The 17,522-nt window shown below is 34.3% G+C and overlaps 3 protein-coding genes across 3 annotated transcripts; 1 reads left to right on the top strand and 2 right to left on the bottom strand.

Moving 5' to 3' along the window:
* Positions 1–1,020: 1,020 nt before the first annotated feature.
* LOC7492658 (uncharacterized) lies at positions 1,021–2,600 on the bottom strand. The gene is made up of 4 exons (XM_002310834.4): positions 2,097–2,600; positions 1,877–1,982; positions 1,748–1,801; positions 1,021–1,465 (listed from the first exon to the last, which is right to left on the bottom strand). Exons 1-4 carry the CDS (start codon positions 2,534–2,536, stop codon positions 1,307–1,309), a joined length of 759 nt encoding a protein of 252 aa, XP_002310870.2. The 5' UTR covers positions 2,537–2,600; the 3' UTR covers positions 1,021–1,306.
* Positions 2,601–3,753: 1,153 nt separating this feature from the next.
* On the top strand, positions 3,754–10,873 carry LOC7480192 (ATP-dependent 6-phosphofructokinase 5, chloroplastic). The gene is made up of 12 exons (XM_002310277.4): positions 3,754–4,229; positions 4,310–4,383; positions 5,134–5,245; positions 5,540–5,635; positions 5,757–5,858; positions 5,969–6,043; positions 6,473–6,613; positions 6,740–6,856; positions 6,933–7,037; positions 8,399–8,479; positions 9,584–9,712; positions 10,344–10,873. Exons 1-12 carry the CDS (start codon positions 3,831–3,833, stop codon positions 10,509–10,511), a joined length of 1,599 nt encoding a protein of 532 aa, XP_002310313.4. The 5' UTR covers positions 3,754–3,830; the 3' UTR covers positions 10,512–10,873.
* A 1,223-nt stretch (positions 10,874–12,096) lies between these two features.
* On the bottom strand, positions 12,097–17,169 carry LOC7465539 (protein DETOXIFICATION 27). The gene is made up of 8 exons (XM_002310835.4): positions 16,656–17,169; positions 15,983–16,524; positions 15,772–15,858; positions 15,620–15,676; positions 13,851–14,089; positions 13,612–13,730; positions 12,528–12,617; positions 12,097–12,399 (listed from the first exon to the last, which is right to left on the bottom strand). Exons 1-8 carry the CDS (start codon positions 16,938–16,940, stop codon positions 12,352–12,354), a joined length of 1,467 nt encoding a protein of 488 aa, XP_002310871.1. The 5' UTR covers positions 16,941–17,169; the 3' UTR covers positions 12,097–12,351.
* Positions 17,170–17,522: the final 353 nt, after the last annotated feature.

Raw genomic sequence — 17,522 nt, 5'->3', positions numbered from 1 at the left:
CCACCTCCACCAAAGGCCACATTGCCTTCTCTGTCAACACTGCTGAAGACCATCTTTATTGCCATCATTGTCGTCAACTGCCTTCCACATACTGCCAACTTAACCAACTATGCTTTACTGCCTCCTTTCAAAAGCACCTAAATCCCATCTTTGACAAATTATCCTTCCTGCCTACAGTGCCCACAGTCACAAGGGTGACATTACCACTTCCATCAACTCCACTCCTCATCCCTAAGCTTCAACTATTCCAACAACTACTAGATGGTTCAGGCACCTAACCGACACGCCATGGTTATACGTTGGAGGGTTTACTTTTATTTTCTACTCAGAGGTTTGTGTATACTTTGTCCTCCATTTTTCACTTTTTCACTTTAAGCATATTCAGTTTCATTATTTACTGGTGACAGATAAGAGTAGCTATTGTTATTCTTGTCATACCATACTTCCGCAATAAGTATTTGGATGAATATGGTTTCTTATGAGTTACTATACACATGATATTATAATGATTAAATCTATGGTATTAAATCTATGTGAGTTTTTTTTTTTTTTTTTTTTTTTGAAAATCACATTTTATGGCTCAACATTCTAACACCTTAAAAGATGCTCATATGTAAATGACAAAAGACCAGATTAAGGATCTTGCTTATAACTGATTATTCCTAAGAAATTTATGAAAAAATAAATTTATATATTTAAAGAAAAGGGATCAGGCAGGATAGAGAAAGTGTGAGGATTCACTCAGCATATCTAATGGTATTGTTAGTGCGCTTGATACTGATATTGCATCAGTTGGCCTCTGTATGATGGGGCAAGAGACTATAGCCAGCATTAGTATGACATAAATCAATTGCATGCAAAATATTATGTTCCCAGTAATCCAAAATGAGAATAAGAAATCAAAATAGAGCCTGATTTCCACGCGGACTTCAATTTCTATCCAAGACAACTCCGTTTTAGTTCAGATTTATTCAACAGTAAAAGAACATTAGGGTAATTGTATGCTTGTCAGAGGGCATATGAGATAATGAAGGATATACAATTATATTTAGCTTCAAAAATGTATAAATATCCCTCAGTATCAGGTCAACCAACAGCCAACTTCTTAGCATAACTCAATCTTTATTTTTATAGACACCAAGAATCCATTATAAGAATTGTACAAACCCTACAAGAGTTGCAGGGGTGAAGATTTATACTCTACATAGTGAAAGAATACACTTACCGGTGCTGAAACTGTTTTCCACGTGATGGAGTTGGTATGGGACATTGTCATACGCATGTATGAATATCATCAAAGTCTGTGTCACTGTTTATAAAACACAAGTTGTCGGCTACAATTTGCTTTGACAGCATTCTCCAATTTCTCAACCTGGTCAAAATCAACTTTGAAAGAGATCATGGCAAAACCATCTTTACCAGTCTCATAATCCTGCTTGATGTCCTCAACTTGAAAATGCTGTAGCTGTAACAACCGAGTACAAGATCAATATACATGCGACCATTCCCATTTCGATCAGTAGAATAACATGTAGGCATGCCAAGAAAATCTGGCACAAAGGGAAAACGACAGTGAATCCTAATTTATGACAAATGTTCACTGATGAAATAAACCACTATAGCTCACATACTAAATTTCATCATCTCTTTTATTTATTTTGATGTCTAGTGATGGTGATACATCAGATTAAAGAAATCTACATGTGTGTGTGTGTGTGTAGTAATTAATAATACATAACCTGCCTACCTGATGTTGCACGAGTCCTAAGAGATCAAAGGGAACCTCCACGGCCATAGGGACCTAAAGAAAGAAATTAAGAAATGGTGACTGGTGTTGAAAATTAAAGTGGGAAATCAAAGAAAAGCAAAAAGAAACCTTAGATTTGACGAGACAAGTAGGGGCATTTCTCAAGCATTCAGATGTAACCCCACCATAAGCCCTAACCAGTCCACCAGTTCCTAGTTTGATACCTCCAAAATAGCTGAATTTATGAATATAATATTCATTAAAATCATCATATTTTATTAGGATAGGAAAAGGATTGTAATAACTCAAGTGAAATAAAAAGAAAAAGAAAGGGATGATGTTATGGTACCGGATGACAACGACCATGACTCTGTCGATATGAGAAGAAAGAATAGCAGATTGAATAGGTTTGCCAGCAGTCCCAGATGGTTCACCATCATCATTACAACGGCTGTGCTGTCCTACCTTAAAAGCCCAGCAATTATGAGTGGCACGTGGATCTCTCACCTCGGAGAGGAAGGAGAAGGCGGATTCTTCATCAGAGATGGGAGCAGCTATGGCTATGAATTTGCTCTTTTTTATTTCTTTTTCCAAACTCACTCTCTCCGCAATGCTCCTGTACTCACCATGATTAATGCTGCTACTAGCCGTGATGGTGGCGGAGGCGGCGTTGGTTACCATCTTCTTGAAACTGGTGGAGACAGCTACAGAGGCAGATAGACCATTCTTATTCTTCAGAATCAGGTGATGATAATAGCAGCTAGAGACTCTTGTTATACCTGCTGCCATTAGAGTATTAGGCTAAAGGTCCTATTTTATTACAAGTATTTGAGATGATAATCGCATCTCGTAACTATGTCATGTCCATTAGGCGCCAGGTCTCCTCACTTAGCTTTTTTTTTATGGCCACTCCAGCACAAAGCCCAGCATTTATAATGGGCTTTCAACATATCTCCTTATGCTTTATATTTATTTTAAGATTATTTTTATCTCTTCCTTTTTATATTTTTAATAAAAAAATATGTTTCTGTCTTCTGTATATCTACCCCTTTTATTTTAGAATAATAACTAAAAATATTTTAATTAATAACTGATGGAAAATATTTTCTAAGAAACAATTTCCACAAATAAATAAATATCTTATGATACTAATCAAAATATTAAAAATAAAACTGTTATGATATTATATATTTTAATATTTTTTTTCCTCAATTTCTCAACTTAATTTTTAATTGGTGTTAAGAATTTTTTTAATATGTATAATTTTCAATTTATTTTATTAAACAAACATTAATATTTCAATTAACATTTAAAATTCTTCTTGATAATAAAAAAATAATTAAAAATATCTATGATTGTTGTGTTAAAAAAAACTCTCATGTCCACCAAGCCCAACATTACAATGGGATTTTCACAATTACTTTTATCAAATTTCAGCTTATAAAAAAAATGTTAGCGAAATATTATTAATTGAAAAGTATTTTCCATGAAACAATTTGTACGACCAAGCACAGAATATTTTTGGACAAAACTCAACTCAACAAACACACCCAAACAAAAGCTGATGAAGTAGTGAAAAGGTACAAGGCTTTGATTCCAAGATGCCGCCCTCTTGTCGCTCTACCCGTCTAACCTCTATTCAACTCTAACTGAATCTCATATTGTATTATTAGCCCCTCTAGCTTTACAAATTATATTACATAATCCTTCTATTTTTAAAAACTATTAATTAGCCTCTTAAACGTTGTTAACCGTACTTAACTTGATATTAATTTATTCAATAAAATTTGTTTTTCTATTTAATATATTCATATTTTATAATTATTAATAAAAAATAAATGAGAAAAAGAACATGAAATGGATGAAAAGGATTTAGTTACATATAGATTTAAAAAATTAAGGAGTAATTAATTATTTTTTAATATGAGGGATTTGTTTATTCTTGTTGAACTAAATAAGGACTAAAGTATACTTTACCACTTGTTAGAAAAGCAAAGAAACATTAAAGAGGTGCGGAATCCGCTCTGGGCAGCTAAAACAGAGGAAAACAGAGCATAGAAATCTCCGTCCTGTTTCAAAGGCGATGGACTCTGTGTCGCATGCCGCCGTGATCAGCAGCTCCAAGCTCAGTTATGGTGGTCGCGTCTCTTTCAACAAGGACAAAAACCCACTACTACGCTCAAGTGTTGTGTCTTTACGAAACTGGAGGGCCCCATCAAGAAATCTTGGCGTTTTGGCAGCACAGATTGGGAACAAAGAGATTGATTTCAGCGATCCGGATTGGAAAACAAATTACCAAAGAGATTTTGAGAGACGGTTTAACATTCCTCATATCACTGATATCTTTCCTGATGCAGACCCAATTCCCTCTACGTTTTGTCTAAAGATGAGGACTCCAGTCATGGAAGATTTCGCTGGTGGATATCCATCTGATGAGGAATGGCATGGATACATAAATAAAAATGACAGGGTGCTTCTTAAGGTAAATGAGAAAAAAGTTTGGTCAGCTCATTATGGGATTCCAAAGTCTAACGATGTTTTCTTTTGTTGTGTTTTTTTCAGGTCATACATTACTCATCACCTACCTCTGCTGGAGCTGAGTGCATTGATCCCAATTGTACTTGGGTCGAACAATGGTAAACTCCTTTATGAGTCTTTGCAAATGGTAAAGCTTGCATTTTTTGCCAAGAACTTGAAAAATTACAGAAACGAAGGAGGGTTTTGCTTTTCTTTTCCATACAAAATTCTGTTTTTTGTGCGATAAATTATTTTGATGCTTATTTCCATCCCATCCAAGTATAATTGACACGAACTTTACTGAATGCATGGAGCATCCACATGTTGTATAAGATTTTAGTATCAGAGTTATGAATTATAAGGAGAAATTACATCTGAGCAAGAAAGAACATTGGAGTGCCCTCTACACATGCCTGAGAAGTTAGAATGCATGCTTGTATGGTGATGAAGTGTGGTTTTAGAACGTGTAATTGAGTTTCCATTGCAAGTTTTTGCAATTTGTGGAGTGACATTTTTCCGTTCACTGCTTCAGCTACCAAAAGTGATTCTGTATTCAGCCTCCTAGGTGTTTTATGAGGGCGTCATGCTTTGCGTTCCCTTGTTCACATAACCTATTTTCATCAAATAGCATATTACTTCCTTACAAACAGTGTCTGATTTCTGTTATCTGCACTTCTTTTAAACAGTAGATAAGAAATTAACGAAACTTGATACGCATTAGTACTTCTTCTCTAATTTCATTTATCTTGTTATGTAATATAATTGTGGTAGTTGTAGATCATTATCATGTCCGTCTGGCATAGGAAATATCATCCATCACTGTGAAGTTATAATATTATGTGGGTGATATGATGTTGAAATCTTCATAGGGTCCATAGAGCTGGGCCTCGGGAAAAAATATACTTCAAACCAGAAGAAGTAAAGGCAGCAATTGTTACTTGTGGTGGCTTATGCCCTGGTCTCAATGATGTCATCCGACAGGTTAGTATCATGTACATGTCAATCTGCTTATAATCCTCCTCCACATGAAGGATGTATCCTTTTCATATATATATATATATATATATATATAGCCTTATTGCTGTCGAAGCTTGGCAAGTTCCAGGAAAATTACATTTTGTTTTCAAATTTTCTTTCCGACACATAGAATGTTACCATCTGCTACTCTTGGAACCCTCTAGACTAAAATAACATTTTCTCTGGAAATTTATATGCTATGTTTAATGGTTGGGGTTAGTTCTACCATACATTCTTATATTATATACCTGTTAGCAGATTGTCATCACACTTGAAATCTATGGTGTCAAAAAGATAGTTGGTATCCCCTTTGGTTATCGTGGATTTTCTGATGAAGGCCTGAGTGAAATGCCGGTAAATTATCATTTCTTTTCTGTTGAAGTTTCAAATATAGCAATGTAACAGCTTTTCTTCTCATTTATGTCTAATTTTAGAGATTCCAATTACTCTGTATGAATTTTGCTTTTATCATCAGCTATCCAGGAAAGTGGTGCAGAATGTTCACCTTTCTGGTGGAAGCTTGTTAGGAGTTTCACGCGGCGGACCCAGTGTTAGTGACATTGTGGACAGCATGGAGGTACTCAGTCAGCCTTCAAGTTCTGTATTCTTGCATAAATTGCTAATATCAAAAAGACCCGTGATGTTTGGTATGTAGTGTTCTCATATACTTTTCCATGACAACACCAGGAAAGAGGGATCAACATGCTCTTTGTGTTAGGTGGGAATGGTACCCATGCTGGAGCCAATGCAATACATAATGAGGTTTGTTAAGCCTGTAGCCTTGCACTGTTTTCTGCTTTATTTTTTCAAGTAACTTTCCCAAGCATTCTCTAGTAAGTTTTTCCGAGAACAAATTACTCATAGAATCTGCAACACAGAATATAATATTTATCACACACGCACACACACAGTTAATTCCCAAACTCTGAAGTTGAAGTTGTAGCTCGTGTTTTTCTTTATAATATTATATATGTATATATATATGTATATGTATATGTGTGTGTGTGTATATATATATATTCATTAAATTATAAATGGCATGACAGTAAATTCCATGTATCACACAAGTAGGGATTTTGTAGGACTCTACTCGCAGTCTACCTCTCTATATCTAAAACTGTGCATGGTTGCTCCATATCTTTCTCTTGGTCATTTCCTAGTATTTATCTCTTTAGTTAATTTTGGTTTTAGTGCCGTAGACGAAGGATGAGGGTGGCTGTAGTTGGCGTGCCAAAAACCATAGACAATGATATTTTGATGATGGACAAAACTTTTGGTTTTGACACTGCTGTTGAAGAAGCGCAGAGAGCAATAAATTCTGCCTACATTGAGGTAAAAAACAGTTATATTATTACTTCAAATATATGGCAATGTGAACATTTGCCTTTGTTTCTACATGTCTTTCCTGGTACTTATTTACACATGCTTAACTGGTATTTTCCCTCAATTTTATGACAGGCACATAGTGCTTATCATGGTATTGGCATAGTGAAATTGATGGGTCGTAACAGTGGATTTATAGCAATGCATGCATCGCTAGCTAGTGGACAAATCGACATATGTTTGATTCCAGAGGTATTTATACTTGACTCAATTTACGTATTGTTTTGACTTTTGAACCCCTGTTAATTTAATATTTTCAATTTGAAAGGTACCTTTTCATTTACATGGACCTCTTGGTGTTTTGAGGCATCTCAAATTCCTAATTGAGACAAAGGGATCGGCTGTCTTATGTGTAGCAGAAGGAGCTGGACAGGTGTGTTATACCACTATGTTTTCATATCAAAAGCATGATGGTCCATCTTTGAATTATCCATTTGTCCAGCTTGATAGGAGTCCTGATTTAGACAGCATGCTAATCCATATGGGATGGTCAATGCTTCTGCATGGGTGCTTGGAAACTATTAAGCCCATGGTGATTGATTGCAAGCTTCGTGCCACATGTTGATGAAACGTGTTGCACATTGTTCTTGGTTTTTAAGAAGATTTTTAGATTGTGGTATCAATGCAATCAAGAAAGTGGATAATTAAAAAATCTATGGTTATATTATTAGTTTTATAATTTTGTTATTATTTAGGAACATTTGGGGTTTAGGAATATCTACTAGTTTGTTTAAATAGGGATTTTTCTTCCTTTTTAAGACCATTTGGGGTTTTTGCTGTTTATAAGCACACTATTCTATTGATTTTGAGGGCCTTTTTGATGAAACTGAAGTTTAGTTTCCAAAGTTCTTTGTTGAAAAAAGAGAAGAAAAGGTCTTTGTTCTTGTGGAATTGAGAGTGGAGTTTATTGTGGATTTAGGAAGGGACCGTTGTAGAATCAAGGGTTTAGCCAAGTGGCTTAATAGTTTCTAAGTTTTCTTTCCTTTTTCCTCAATCCCTTCACCTGTTCTACATAGGTATAATCATAAAAGCACCTTAATTGCAGAGAAGCCATTCTTGACATGCCTAATTAAACTGTATCAACAATGGTGCCAACACCCTGGAATCAATCATCATTAGACCACCACTTTGCCAGAGAGGCAGCGTTTTTACTCTTTTTTCTTCTTCAGTTCCGTGTCTCTTTTTAAAGTTCTTCACCACCACTTTGCCATAGTATTTATTTTTCTTGCCTGTGTTCTTTGAAATTCTGGCTTTTGACTGCTCTCATTCTTTTATGACTTCTGTTTCTTTTATATTTTCTAAATTGGATTCTTCTTACTCATTTACTGCAACCCTTCTCTTCATGCTAGAATTTAATGATTTGGATACTGCTTTTGCTCCTAGACCTGAGTGATTTAATTTTGATTTGTTGACTGTGATCTCTAACTTCTCTGCAAAATAAGTCTTTTAAACTAAAAAAGTTATCTTCAACACTTGAGACATATCTTTTCAAGTCAACATCAGGCCATGGGCAGGTGTTGAGGTTCCGGAAAGGATAAATCACGTACATTGGAAGGCCGTGTTTCTCTTTCTGAACCTGGAAATTACCAAAAGAGGAATTCCATCACTAGCATTTTTCTCTTTAAAATTTGTTTTATCATATCTTTTATATATTTGGGGGGGAAGGCTAATTTATGATTTTCTATGAAATAATGATTGTGATTTGTTCTTGAAAGAAATATGTTCATGATGCAGAATTTTCTTGGGAGAACTAATGCTACTGATGCATCTGGAAACACTGTACTCGGAGACTTTGGTGTGCATATTCAACAGGAGGTCAGTGATTGTTTATATAGTGGCTCCTCATGAATGGAACTCATGGTAATTAAGTTACATGGATCGTATGGAAAATGCATGATTTTTTTTTTAAGGACAACAATTGCATGACTGATTGAACATCTAAATTTTAACCATCTTAGTGGTGTTACATGAATATGACTAAAGTCTGTTTTGGCTTATAATTGTCACTTGCCAGGTTATGAGAATTCTTCGGCCTTCTTTGATTGAACCCTACTGTTTACTACATGGAATATGCATACAACAATAACCAAGCCTCAATCCCAAACTAGTTAAGGTCAACTTTATGGATCCTCGCATCATTCTGTGCGATCATATGCTAAATCCACCTCAGCATCAATAGATCTTAGATCCTTTGATTTGATTTCCGTCTATGTTAGCTTAGGTCTCCCTCTTCACCTTCCCTCCCTACTACTGCCAACTTGTCAATTCTCTGAACTAGGGCGCCTGATGTCCTTTGTTGGACAGGTTTAATTCTGGCTATCAACCGACAGCAACCATCTCCCTTTAACAGGGCTTGGGACTGGCTATTCCAACCTGAGCTAGCATAGGCAGAGTTACATGGAATATGCTTACTGTTTCATTATTTCACTTGTCTTAACCTCAAGTGCTTATTTATAAGCATCAAGCGAAATAGAAATGGAAAACCAAATGTATGAAAATCAAAACATAGAAAGACCAGTTCCTGAGATAGTAAACCTACTAATTAGAAATAAAGTAGACTGCTTTTAAAACCTATTTTACTGTTAAGTGGTACATTATAATTCTCCTAAATGGTAAAAATACTGAATAACCATAGAAAATTATAGTTCCTATTTAGTCAAACAGTAATTCTCATTTTTGTTTTTCTTCATTTCCCATCATTAATCTTCCTTTTGCCAGGAAATGCCATATTTTGATAGATCTCGATTAATCAACAAACAACTCGTGTTTTCTTTTATTTTTTTGGGAGACTATTTCCTTCATGGATCTCAATTATTATGCATTTGTAAATGGAATCTTGATTGTTATACATTTGCAAAAGGTTTTGGGTTGATCTGGTATGACAGTGTTACTAATTCAATGCCTTTTTTTTTTTGCCAGACAAAAAAATATTTTAAGGAGATTGGCGTTCATGCTGATGTAAAGTATATTGACCCAACATACATGATACGTGCATGCCGTGCAAATGCATCAGATGGAATTTTATGTACTGTTCTCGGACAAAATGCAGTGAGTCTCCCTCTATCCCTCAATTTGAGCATTTCCTTTATTTCATAATTGATAAATAAGACAGAAGATAGATATTTTGTTTTCCATAAAATAAACTAGCATTGATTATTCTTCTTGGAACACTATCAAAGATGCAAAGACGCATAAAAATCTTAGTGGTTGCAGTGGTATGGTAAAAACTTCTTGATGTACTTGCCATTTAAGCTAAACAATTTTCCACTTTGTGCATTGCATGTGGAATAATCAACTTGATTAATTTTGCATCTTGTCGAGACAGTAACTGAAATCATTGAATCATGTTTTCAGCTCTATCAAATTTGTATCACCGATACAACTTGGCATTGCAATTTTTCTAATTATATTTTCTCTCTCTGATTCTAACTTTTGGAACTTTATTTTTCATAAAAACTACTGGAGCATTACATCAAAACTGAATATCCAAGGAAAATTATCCGTGTATCGTTTCCACTATATGTCGTATGCATGTAAATTATTTTATCTACATGTTACCATGACTTGGTACCTCTAATATTTGCAAAATCAGCATGAAGACCCTCAATACTACCCACGCGCCACCGATAATTTTTCACTTCATTAATACGTGGCTGATATGGATGTATGGTTATGGCAGGTTCATGGTGCATTTGCTGGATATAGTGGAATCACTGTAGGAATATGCAACACTCATTATGTTTACTTCCCCATCCCCGAAGTCATTTCTTATCCCAGGGCTGTGGATCCTAACAGCCGCATGTGGCATCGTTGCTTAACTTCAACCGGCCAGCCTGACTTTGTCTAAATTAGTCAGCCCTCCAGCCTTATACAGCTGAATTGAGAAATTTGAAGTTTGCAAGGTTCACCAAAGGAACAGAACGCAAGCCAGAGAAGATTCTTGGTTAGCTTGTATGTTCATTTTAAGCTACCAAAATAATACAAACTCCAAAAGAGAATCAGGTAGTGTAAAGCATTCCTGCGCCAGTTTACATAATCACAAGGCGTGCTTGTAATAAATTTACAAGGATTCAGCCTAGCAATTCTTGCTTGCTTCCCAGGGCATCTGTAACTTGTTTTGTAGCGATAGATTATTTGTTGATTTCATAAACTCGGCCATAATTTACCCACCAGCATTGCAAGTGGTGGAATAAATTTATTTTCCAAGAATTTCTCTTTGCAACAATGCCATATCCAAGAAGTTTGCAATCTGTTATGATATAAAGTGGAAACAGGGGCATATATAAACATAAGCTTGTGGTGTATTAGATAGCTTCCAATGAGTATGCTTGTAAACCTCTCCTCAAATATTATTAACATCAACCCTCTCCGCTGCGTGCTTGAATTCATGATTGGGTGAGGCCATAAGGGTGGTTCATCTGGTGTGAGATGAGATATGAACTGGTAGCTGTATTCATGACATTCAAGTAGGAAAACTCACAAATATAAGAAAGAAATGTATAAAGTCATAGGTGGACGACTAGCATAGGCGTCGGTGCTCACCAACCCATGCCACAACATGGTGCTCATGGTTAATGCTGTAGGCACCGCTGATTTGGTGGCACATTTTTGTGAGCACCAATTCTTCCACAGGGGTTGATGCTCTAAGTGAAAGGTTCATGTTTTTCCTCTTTATCTTTCTTGGGGTATAGTAACTTGTCCTAGTAACCCGTAAGTTCCTAAACATCTATGATCTTACAAGTCTGGTCATGGTAGGAGGATTGTTACGATTTATTTTTTAAAGTATTTTTTTAAAATAAATAAATAAATATATATATATATATAAACAATATTTTTTAAAAAATAAATATTAATAAATAAATAAATAAATAATGAATGATGTGAAAACTTTACCGAACTTGCATTTCTTCTTGGCAGTTGAGTTTAGGTAGGGTAAAAGAATGATTAGAAAATTTTCTGACCTTTAGGTAGAGGATAACAATGATGTGACAACTTGCAGCCATCAAGTCCATCAAACCACAGTTCAGCGGGCAACTTTGACTTTCAGGTTTTTAAAAAAGTATTAATATTAAAAATAAATTTTAAAAAATATAAATAAATATTATTTTAACATATTTTCAAGTAAAAAACATTTTAAAAAATAATTTCTATTATTTTTAGTGTATTTTATATTTTGGCATGAAATATTTTTTAAAATTATTTTTTGATTGGAAATATTTTTATTTTTTATTTTTTTTACTTTAGCTTATTAAAATTAATAATATTCTTTAGAGGATTGGAATTTCTTGTACGGTTTAGTAGAATCTAGAATTTCTTCTTTCCATACATGCAGTCAGTGACTGCCGAACCACATTTAATATTATGCTCTTTGTAGTTTCTTTTTTATTTTAATATTTGTCAATAATTGTTATAGATTGTTCACGAGAAGTCTCTTTGGAAAAGCCTATTAACTCGAGCACAAGTCTGGGCCAGGTTTTTTTTTGGACCAGAAATAATACTCATAATAATATATCATTATGGTTATTTCTTTAAATTTAAAATACATATATAGAGCACCATAATAACCAAAGAAATGAAGTCTTGACTGCCAAGTTAGAACTCAAGAGCGCCGTCGGGACCTATGCATCGAGATCCCTTGAAACAAGCTGATGATGTACTCGATCGTCTAAAATTAATTACTTCCGTCTTTAGATTGCTTCTGACCACTTCAATACATGCTGGCTTGCTTTCTCTGCCTGCAAACGTCAACGAAGTAGAATAAATCAAACTACTAAACAATGGCGAGAGAGATCATCGATCAGTACTGCTGTACAGTAGAAAGAAGTAGAAGAAAAACAATTGCTAGTCTTCATTGAAAAACTACCTCCTTTTCCCAGTCGCATCGAATAGTAATGATGGCCAGTATTAGTGTTTGAACTGCTGTCCCTCCGAAAATCATCCCAGCCCAAATTCCCTGATCGATCATGTGTTTTCAGTTCACAGACAATGGTAGAATTAATATCACTGATGGTTTTTTTGGTAATAGTCGAAAGAATATCACTGATGGTTAGATGCCCATGACTAGTCTTATGCATTGTGGTTAGGGACGTAAGCCAGGTCAGGTTTTAATAAAAATAGAGAAGGATTGATACAGTGATCCAATCATTTATGACCCGATCAACACTAAAAAAAACTAGGTCAAAACTTGACTTTCTGAAAAAAAATTCTAAAATGCTATTATTTTCAGTTTTTTATAAAATAAAAAAATTAATCCATCTCAATCGATCATCAAATTAGATTTAAAAATGAATGATAATGGGTTGAATATGAATGGTGGGACATCCGATCAAGCCTAGTTTGATAAATTAATATCCATTCATGGGGGTTGGGGGATAGGCTAGAAAGTCTATGTAGAAGGTATTTGGTTTGGAGATGTGGTTAATTTTTTATTTTTTTATTTATATAAAAAGCATGTATTTTTTATTTTTATAATATATGATTTGTGTTTTAAAATGGTTTTTTAAAACAAAACATTCACTACACCTCCAAACCAAACACGTACATAACTTCTTTGTATTTTTGTGTAAATTTTGAGAACAACATTAATTCCATTGTGATTGGTATTATGATGTTATGTATGTGTTTAGCATTTTAATATAAAATATATTTTTAAAAATATATTAAAATGATTTTTATTATTTTTTATTTTAATATGAATATATTAAAATTATTAAAATAATATTAATTTAATAATTTTTCAAGTAAAAGGAATATTTAAATTCTTTTAAATACGTTAGGTCAATGCAGAGAATGTATTTTGAAAAAGGATTCAGTTCCGATCGATGTACAAGATATTCCGAGGATACTATTATCACTGTGTATATATATGATGAACAAGCAAGTTGTTGATTTTCTCCTATGGCCTGTGGGTGTCGAAAGACAGCATAGACATAGCAACGTGAACGTACCATAACTCCTTGGTGAAAGAACCATCCCATTAGGAATCCAAGAGGAACTCCAATAGCATAGTAGCAACCTAGGTTTATGTATGCCACGTACTTTTGCCATCCTGAGCCAACAGCAACCCCTGCAGGAAATTAACAAGTTAAAGCATGGTGATAGAACACAGCTATAATTAATTAAATTATGAACCAGGGAAAAAATCAGATAAAAATTGTGATTAAAGCATGCATGGATGCAAGTAAACCTGAGAGAACTGGCTGAACACTGTTGAGCAAGACTGTGAATGCTAAGAGGATTGAGAGCTTGTTAACTGCTTCAAGAACAGGTTCGCTTGAAGTAAATATCCAGGTTAACTTGTCGTGGAAGAACATTATAAGTAGCCAGAAGACAAGGCCAATGATAACTGATGTTGTCACTGACACAATTGTAGCAAACTTGGCACCCTTCCCATTCCCAGCTCCAAGCTCATTTGCAACCCTTACTCTGCAATTTAATTAAACGGGTAAATCATAGTTTAATTCGGTTTGCAAGTCAGCAGTTCCTTTGTTTTGAATGACACAAGTTTGTCTGAAGGATATATATATACTTTATATAAAAGAACAATTTAATTGCGAAAAAAAAAACCATCTCCTCAAGTAGGATTAAGGGCCGACCGCTATACCACTGTTCTTGGAGCATGTTTTAAGATTGTAGTAAAGATTATTTGTTAAAATGATTTTTATTTTAAATAATATATCAGAAAAATTCAAAAAAAAAAAAAAAACACTGGCTAACCCCACAAGCAAAACACCGCTGCCTAGTCTTTGATTTTCACCCGTTTGTTGGCGGGGAGTTTTGATTAGTGGGAGAACATCTTTCATACGGGAGAAAAAAGCTAGGTAGAGAAAATAAGGCAGCCAAAGCTTGAATAGTGATGCTTTTGGATTTAGACAACTTTTCAATGACCTATTTTGTCGCGAGCACAATTCAATCGCCAATTTTCTCTAGCTTTTTGGCAACCTCTTACAGTGTATGAGTTTTTGTCCATTGATACATCAAAGAAATTAATGTCATTATGTGAATGAAAACGGTATAATTATTTGATTTCTATTTGAATGATTGGATTCTTTTCCAAAATAAACCATGACCACAGAGGATATAGGTGGACAGAAACACGGCTCCAATAGGAAAATTTGATATGAACAAGAGAAAAATCACCATGACATGGAGCCACCAATCGAGACCCTTCTACTTCTGTGCTTGATCTTAGTCAAATCATCTACCTCGTATTCTCAAAAGATATTCTCCAAAGAAATTGCTTTTTTTACGTTAAAAATTTATTAAAATTTTACATCTGTATATCTTAACATATTTGTTTAGCATTGTGTTTTAAAAATATTTTGAAAAAAATATTTTTAATTAATATATTTTTAATATTTTTAAATTATTTTAATATATTCTCAAAAATAATTTTTAAAAAATAAAAAAATATTATTAACATACAATTCTAAATCAAAAATATTTTAAAAAGCAACCGCAACCACACACATTAATATTTTAATATCAAACGATCAGCTCTTATTATACAATTCATGCAGATTATGTTTTGTTATAATTATAAATTTAAAAGTACTGATTTATAATTTACAAATATTTTATAACTCTTTTAAATTAAAAACAAATTAAAATTTATAAAAAAAAAAATCTACTTTTTCAGTCAACGACGCATGCTTATCACTACTTGTTTAAAATAGAGTTTATCATATTCATATCATTAATCTCATGTCATGAAAGTTACATGTGAGAAGTAAAATAATGAGTTCAAAGAAAATATGAAGACGCTTCTCTAAAAATGGTGGGTCCCAATTCAAAAACTTTTTCTATATAAATTATTAAGTGGGAATATAATAAAAAAAACTAACGCTGAAAACAAAATAATATTCATTTTCATTCGTGTTCAAGAGATTTTGCTTATATATCTTTTTCAATTTTTCAAGTTTAAATCATGGAATTAACACGTAAAGATTTAATTACCCGGTTCCTGCAAAGAAAGCAAGAGGAATCATCATCTCCCAGCCATTTATGGTCATGCTGCCAAAAAAAACCCTCATACTGGTTAAATATATATTAATACTTGATAAAATTGAACATTTAAAATAAATTATACAAAAAATAAATGATAATACCATATAGACAAAGCATCCACAGCAATTTCTGCATTTTTTAGATTCCCAGTCATTAAGATGAGGATTCTATAATACCAATTCTCCAAGCTGGTTAATAGCAAAAACAAAAGGCCATATGTGAGATCCAACAAGAAAAATATATATTTAATTAGAAAAATATATATTTAATTAACAGGCACACGTATGGCTAGAGATGAGGGAGGTGAGTCACCAGAGCATGACCCCAGAAGCAGCGGAGAGTTTGGTGAATTCCCAAAGGCCAGAAAAGGCTTCGGTGGAGAAACCAGTCCATGTAAGAGGACAGCCACCACAAATGGTGTAGCCTAGAAGACCAAAAACCAAAACCCACCAAGAAAAATTCAAAGTCATGGCTGTCCCAGCAACTCCAAGCTGAAGCTTATACACAAGAAGCCAACTGACAAAGATATGAACCACCAGAGCTACAAAAGACACCCATGCAATTACCATGTTCTTAAGCTGGCTCTGCAAGAATCTCTGCAAGGGAAACTGAAAGGCAAAGCTAAAGTGAAGTGGTATCATCCACACAGCAGCTTTCCCTGAAAGTTCTGCTATATCATTAGGTTGGCCAAGTAGCTTCAAGACTGGAGAGGCAAAGAGGTAGAGGGGCAAAAGCAAAATACAACATAAGAACAATACAATCCATGAACGTTGCATGTATACTCCCAACATATAGTACTTTTTTGCTCCAAAAGCTTGCCCACAGAGTGTCTCTAACGCACTTGCCATCCCCAACTGTGATATCATAATTAAACAAAATCACCCATCATTAATATTAATTCAGTCAGGTAAATTAAGAACAAGAAACAACAACAGAAGAAAGTAAACAAAGAATTTCAGAGAAATAGAGAGCAAGTCTAGCATACCAAGAGGCCAAAGTCGAAGCCAACAATTACATTATTGGCAATGGAGATACCAGCAAGCTCAAGGTCACCCAAATGACCGGCAAAAGCTTGGGTGATGACAAGCATGGAGTAAGAGGTGAGACGGCTAAAGATTGCTGGACCTACTATATGCCATAGCTTCTTTGATTCAACCCCAACCCTGCATGCAAGATCTTGAACAACAATATCATCATCTCGTTTAGTTTTCTCCTCTAACAAGGGAACCTTTGCTTCCAGGTAATCCAGGACGGCACCGTTACTAGACATCTCCTTCTATCTTCTTGGAAGTGTTTTTGCTAATTCAGGATAGCTGATAGCAATTAATGCAGAGAGGGAGAGACAGAGAGAGATCCTCGTAAGAGCGTGAAGCCTATCCCTTCGGCTGGCTACAAGTTTTTCCAAGCTTTCAAGGAACTTGGACTATCAAATAATACATGGATTTGGCTTCTTTCTTGATCCATACATAATATTATTATTAACTCTAAACTGGATGGTTTGTATTTTTTTTATATACAGAACAGACATAATCATATATAGTAAAATAGAAAAAAATATATTTATTTTTTTTCGTAAGGAAAAACAAAAACCACAGACTCCATTTTTTTAATCAATTCTATTTGATTTAAATAATATTTTGATAATTAACTATTGATATTTTATATTAGGAAAAAAAACAAGTATTTTTGGTTTTTATAAACAAAAATGGAAAACAGAAAATACTATATAAACAAGCTCTAAGATATTCAAGCAAAGTACTCCACGTCTTTCGCTGTCACAGGAGGCCAACCCCTTCTCATTTCTGCAGATAATATTTATGTGGGGCTGGTTTCTCTACAATCGAGAGAATCA

This window comes from Populus trichocarpa, chromosome 7 (genome assembly GCF_000002775.5).
Source record: "Populus trichocarpa isolate Nisqually-1 chromosome 7, P.trichocarpa_v4.1, whole genome shotgun sequence".
Taxonomy (NCBI): domain Eukaryota; kingdom Viridiplantae; phylum Streptophyta; class Magnoliopsida; order Malpighiales; family Salicaceae; genus Populus; species Populus trichocarpa.
Note: the sequence above shows the minus strand (reverse complement) of the source record. Positions and strands in the feature narration are given on the sequence as shown.